The following is a 6,913-nucleotide window of genomic DNA, read 5'->3' on the forward strand; positions in this document are numbered from 1 at the left end:
CCCTATCATAATCATTAAAGAAATAAACCACATAATTCTTAAAACTTAAGTGTAAGGATTAATCTTGTCTGAGACTGAGGCACTATGATATCTGAAAACTGGCTGTAAAAGCTAGCTGTGTCGCCCTGACCCTTAGGGGGCTCTGTTTTGCCTTCAGGCTGCCAGAATTTAATTGTAGATATTATTAATTTTGTGGCTGATTATTTTATTTCTATAACACATGCATCAATTTTCTGAATGCTGATGCCCTGTGCCTTTGTCCTCTCTTGCTCATATATCTAACAATATAAATTGAACACCTGTGTATTTCAGGCAGTTGTGACTTGAAAAATAAGTAAAAATAGATGTTATGGCGTGAAGGGGGCGTGGAGGTACCTCCACCGTTTCCGCCACTGTACCTCTCTTAAGCCGCCGCTACACCTCTCTTATGCCGTGGTGACAGAGGGCGTGGAAATATCCCGCTCTGTCACCCTGTTTAGTATGCTGCCACCATCTTGTTATTTTCAAGAAATCTAGTAAACTTATCATAGCTTGCGTCACTGTCCTGGCTTAACTCGTAATTCGCCGGAGCGTTGGGAGGTCCTGGAGTCGTCAAGGAAGAGGGTAACACTTAAGGAATTGCTAGGTTAAAGTAAACTCACACGCATGTCTATCCTATTCTATTTCTCTATGTCACTATATACATCTATATGCACTCTTACCGACGTTCGTCGGTTGTACTACACTGGATGATGAACCTGCAGTCATCATTGGTTCTACCTCCTGTCACCCTACTGGCGGGTATTCTACGCCTCGGTATCTCGAATGAACCTAGTCAATCTAGTTAGCCTATCTTTCCCTGTGGTTTACACTTAACATTTATCACTATCACACTTAAGGTTCATGGCTATATGAAGTTGGTTTCACTTACTTGAGATGAGGAAACAGATGCTCGCCATCACCAACCAGCGCACACTCACGGCCATCGCTCTCTCGGCGATAGCCTCCCCTGAACTCCAAGTTACATAATATTAATCAAAAGTCTAAAGGCAAAAGATTTCTTGATTAAGTCTTCTAGGGTTTATATAACCTCTCTTTGCTGATTCTTTGAGTTCCGGGTAGGTTGCCTGCCCATTCTGACGTGATTTTGGCCTCCCTCATTGGTTGCCCATCGAGAAGGGGTTGACTCTTTCGGGTCTACCGCCTCCTCTGACTCAGCGTTTTCCTCCTGCCATAGTGTTTATGACCCACTTCATATAGCTCCTTCCTCAATGTCAGCGCTATTACACTGCCGGGTTAGCATTCTAATGACTCAGGCATTCCCTGTTACAATTCTTTGTAGACCTAAGCTTCCTGGTTCGTTTCATCATGGCTATTTCTTAATCTTACAGTCTAGCTACTATTATTCCAATTTTACCCCAAAAAAATTATATCTCCAAGTACGTGACCTTTGCGCCATTACAATAGTCTTTGCAATTTTAGTTATTCATGACAGATGTGTGAATGCATGTGATATGTTTATAGAGTTGGCATTGGGTGGGGTGAGGGATGTAGGGGCCCAAACTCCAAAGTTGTGCCCACAAATGTCACTATGCTAGTGAATCATATAGTCACAGCTATACAAATGTGTTATTTCCTCTTACAAGTTTTATTGCATGAAGTAGATCCTAACCTGATCTAGTTAAATCCAATCCATGCCAAGTGGGTTCACACCAGTTTGGTAGAACCTGTTCTTCTGAAAGCACAGAATTCTGTCTTTCATTTATGAGCAGTAGGTTTGTGAATTAGGTTATGTAGTGTAGCGTGAAGGGTGAGGATAGGATACTTCAGATCATGAAAGGTCATTACACAGACATCGCCCAATATTACAGGCATATAAACATGGCAACATTTATGTATCAGGAGGGAAGGCTGAGTAGATGGATGGACATTGTTGCTTTTAATATGCTGAAGGGTGTTATAAGCTAATACTGCTAACCTAACTATGAAACAATTGTGTAGCTTCTAAGATTGAATCAAAACCATTATAGTCTGAGGGACCATATCTCTTAACCAATATACTACTTAACCAAAATAGAAACTGTTGTTCTCAGTAAAGAATACAGTTTATCACTTTGATCAGAAAAGAAATGTTCACTTCCTGAAGAAGTACCATTAGCAGACAATTACTGATTGTAATAATGTTGGTTACAAAGCATTGTCCTTCAGTGTGTAACTGCAGAAAAGCCTGTCTGTTTATCTTGAGAGTGGAGAAATGCTACTGGCCATTGATTAACAAAAGAAGTCCAGCAGAAATCAGTGTGTAAGTAATGCACATGCATTATGAGCACTGCATGTTAAAGACTTTGTAAATATTATAAGAAAGTGAAAAAGATCAGTTCATGCAATTGATAAAGGCAATGAAAATATGTAACTTTAACCATTCATATTTTTAACACAGTCTACAGTTTCATAAAGCAGTACCAATTAGTAATGGATAAGGAAGAAGAAATATAATTGAAAATGAAAAATGGTTTCAATGTTAAACAAATTTCTTTACATTTGAGACAAACTACTTTGTAAACTGGGAACATTTTTGAGGTGTTGAAAAATCAAAGTTTTGATAAATAGTACACTAGAAAGCTAGATTTGTATCATAAAGATGATGCAAACACGGTTTCCAAAAAGAGTGCTTAAGTAATTTTTAGGTGTAATATTGTAATTTTTCAAGAACAGTAAATTTACATACGACTTAACATCATCAGATGCATCAATATTTGCAAGACCACTTTCTATGCCAAAAACATGTTGATATACTGAATATTATTTAGAAAATAATTTAATACTGGTACCATAGTTCTTGTTCTGACAGAGCTAACACAGCGTTAGATCATAAATCTTGGAGTCTTACCTAGACTGTTCTGTGTTTCCATAATTAATTCTCTGACATCAAATCAAAATGCACTGGATGCACTAAAGTCAACATGGAACTAGTAGCAGCAGGTGGCTTAATTGCAAGATGTGCAAGAGCTGTTCATCTAAGGAAGCCAATAAAGGGAAATATGCAATTCTTGACTCTTCACCTATCCAATGACAGCCTTGCAAGGACATTTAATTAATAAAAATAAAGGAGAGGGAGGATATACTGGATTACCAAGAGCCCATTTGATTCAAAGCATTATTGGTGATGAACAGTGGACTACTTGACGATATCAATGAACTGTACACAAATTTACCATCTCTGTTTAACTTACTGAAGCTTGTAAGTTGGCCAGCCCTCTCTTCCTTATTGGGTGGGGAAAAGTGAAATTAAGCCATTAAATAGTCTCATAAAATAATAGTTCTGTAAATAATTTTTTAGACTTGATGGATGAAAGATATTTACCAAACCTGAACTATTAAAGGAACAAGGAAAATTATTAAAGTTTATGAAAAATGAAGAACATAGCCAGTCATAATAGAAATACATTTTTAACTGAAAATATTTCTCATCTCAAAACAATCAGGCTCTTAGGATAAACCTTTAACAGATTCTCAAGTCATGATGAAGCCAAGAACATCACAAAACAGATGACAATCATAAAGAAAATGAAACCAGCCAACAGAGCTCTGTGTCTGCTTTCCAATGGCTGCTTGATGGTTTTGTGCTTGACTTACTCTTCAGCCTTGAAAATAGAGGTGATATGTCAGGCTTTTGTTTTTGAACTCAGCGTGTCAAAAGAATTAGTAACACATTGCATAGTACTCAAATGCTTAAAAACAAAATAGAAAGAATGGAATCGTGAAAAATCCAATTTTATTTGATCCCTGGACACTTTGGATTTGAAGTTAATGAGATAGCTGACTCATAGACAAAGCAGTCAATCAGAGTGAGTCAACTACTGTTACCACTGGCAGATCTTAAAGCCTAGTGGAAAAATAAAGGCAAAGAAGAGCTTCACGGTTTGTCAAAACAGCAAAAGGAACAGAGGAGAAAGGTACTGCAGGAATGGCTTGTCTCTGAGATTCTGCAAGATACAAATGAATTGTCATGCCTTCGTGTCAATAAACTGTATGAGAGCAGGTCACTCTGTCTTAAAGCAAGCTTAAAAACAAATTCCCTGGCTTTAGTCCGTAAGCAAACTATACCGACCTCCGCTTTTCGGCGAAGCTAGTGTCAACTTTAGGGGATAGAGGGTGTCACATGGTCAGCGCAACAACAACAAAAAATCCTTACAGCCATTAATTTCGGTTTTATAGACCAGAGGCGCTACCACTTTTCCGTTCATGTAGCTCCTCAGTTATCCTAACGAAGCTTAGTGGACCCCATTCCAGAGCCACTACTTCTCGGGGCGCTAGGAATCGAACCCGGTACCTCTGGATCTGAAGCCAGGAACTCTGACATCTAGACCAGTGGAGGTCTCCTTGAAGTAAGCTTAAATAGGTTTAATTTTGTGTCCACTGCTGAATGTGAATGTGGTGATAGGCTGCAAATGGAGGAACATATCTTCTGGGATTGTAAACTGTACGAGAACCAAATGGCGGCAATGATGAACATTTTGTATGAGAATGGCAAAAAAGAATACCCAAAGTCTTAAAGATATAGGAAAAAAAGAGTACAAGGCGTCTGTCATTTCACAAAAAAAAATAATCCTAAATAAAAAGTAAATGTACATGCTAATAATATTAGCATACCCTTAGGGCGATGGCACACCAAGGAAACTGGCAACCGTAACGCAATTTTAGCGATTTGTCGCCGATTTCAAGCAGGAAACTGGTTTCCAGATTGAGAGGCGCACAGTAAGGAAACAATGCTTATGATCCTTATCATTGATTAGTTGTTCACATCATCTTAAGTGGGTATGTTTGTTCAACGTAATACATAATTGTATTTTTTTTATGTTTCATGAACTTACCTTCTGCAATGGAAGATAAAAACACTGATTCTACCATAATAGGGTGGTAGTTGAGACGGCGTGAGAAGGGTGACAAGGAAAATATTGCGGTTTTAGTTAAGGTCAAATTATTTTAATCGGGAAATATCGCGTTCACACGCGATACGAAATTTCGACATACAATGCAAAAATTTTAGCAAGAGAGAATACACCTGATGATGGCCGTATATAGCCGAACCATGTAATACGGAAGGAGGTTGACTATATAAGTGGTACAAGACGCAAATGTATGTTAAATAAATGATATATTAATGCAACACAATGCTTAAACACAATATTAGGAAAAGAAAACATTGGCTGCATCCGTTCTTCTGTGACAATTTAACCTGGGGTATTTAAATTGTTTCGAAAGAACTTAACCTGGATGTAGACCATTTCGTCTCATGAGAAATTCTTTCCCCAAGTCAGATCTATTTTGTTCCGCCTAACATAGTCTGGCGTTTGTCACAGATACCAGGCTTTTGCCCAGTTAACTGCACAAAAACAAAATTAGCAGCTTCGTAAACTTTTCGTGCCACTTAACAAACAAATGAATCACTTAAGAACCTTTCAGAGCAGCCGATACTAGGAAACAACGCGGCAACGCAATTGTGAGAAGACTGGCATGGCCCGTGTCACCAAATTGAATCTCTTCGTGAGTTGGGTTGCCGTTTCCTCAATTTGTGCTGCTCCATTCACTAATAACTGGCTGATAACAATTCTTGGAAATCGCGGTTGCGTTGCAGTTGCCAGGTTCCTTGGTGTGCCCAAGGCCGCCTGGGCGTACTGCTACGGATCGCGATGTGGGCGTTAAGTAGGTGGTAGTTCGTAAGTGCTGAAAGTATTTTCTTTTATTCACGGAACGAATTTGTTCCTCAGTTATTTAAGGAATACTGTAGTATGTTTATACAAGTACACCGGTGTAGAAGCAAACTATCTGTAGCAAGAGAAGAGTTCGACGGTCAAGGTTAGAATGCGAAGGAAATTTATATTCTGCGCTGTGGCTTTTGTGATACTGTGTGTTATTTGGTTGCGCATGATGCTTGAACAGTCAAATTTTATTATACCATTAAGAGCACACAGATTTGATAATTTTGACAATGTGACAGGAACTGAGGAAATCATCGTGCCAAATGTGATACATTTCATTTTGTTCGGTCAGAATTCTCTAGAATTCGTGTCTTTTCTCAGCATTTTGTCGGCTCTAAAGGTGCTTAATGTGGTTTTCCTTTCCATGAAAACTGAAAATATCTATTTTTTTTCGTAGTTATAAACAAAGCTGGAAGATATTTCATATATTTCCACATAGATAACATCAGTGTCTCTTACTTTATTGCAGTATTGTTAAATTCCTGGTTTTGCTTCCTAGTACCAGACCTTTTAAAAACGATCAGTGTACTGCCAAGGATATGGAACATTTTCGTATGGAAACGAAACCGTGGCTATAACATTTTTGGTATAATCCTCAAGAATTTAATGCTATAAATTCTTACTAAGTTTGCCATAGTGCTGTAGCAACTCTGGTTCACAATTTGCTTTATTTTGACACAATAGCAGGTACCCTGTTATGTTCCAAATGTACTTCTTGAGCCAAACTGTTCGAGTGACTGTTAGAAGCTATTTAGTTGGATGTTAAAGGTGATTGTAGTTGGTGATGTTAGCAGTATGGCTTATCCATGGTAGCAGCATCTGATGGTCCCAGTTAAAACATTTTGAAAAAATGTTAATAGTCTAAAAATCTTCCAACTTTGGACACTATGCTATAAACATTAATTATTAGGCAACAGCATTACTGTGCAGTCTACAATTATTAGACTTGAAATGACATGTTTGCAATGCAGTGACTAGTTTCAGACATTAATTTTGAATGAACAGTCACAAATGTATTGTATTTCCACCCTTAGGCCATATTTGGTGGGGGGGTAGTACACGGTAGCATAGTTTGTTGAGGCACCATGCTACAAGCCGGAAGGCTGCAGGTTAGAGTCCCAGTGAGGTGAATTTGTCCTTCCAGTTGCACTGTGGCCCTGTGGCTGACTCAG

General features: G+C 38.4%; 1 protein-coding gene across 1 annotated transcript in view; it reads left to right on the plus strand.

Moving 5' to 3' along the window:
- Positions 1-5,627: 5,627 nt before the first annotated feature.
- LOC111872338 overlaps positions 5,628-6,913 on the plus strand; it is a 16,630-nt gene continuing 15,344 nt past the window's right edge. The window contains exon 1 of the mRNA XM_023866106.2: positions 5,628-6,081. Coding sequence (XP_023721874.1) covers positions 5,845-6,081 — 237 coding nt within the window. The 5' untranslated portion in view covers positions 5,628-5,844. The remainder of the gene's footprint in view (positions 6,082-6,913) is intronic.

This window comes from Cryptotermes secundus, unplaced genomic scaffold (genome assembly GCF_002891405.2).
Source record: "Cryptotermes secundus unplaced genomic scaffold, Csec_1.0 scaffold848, whole genome shotgun sequence".
Taxonomy (NCBI): domain Eukaryota; kingdom Metazoa; phylum Arthropoda; class Insecta; order Blattodea; family Kalotermitidae; genus Cryptotermes; species Cryptotermes secundus.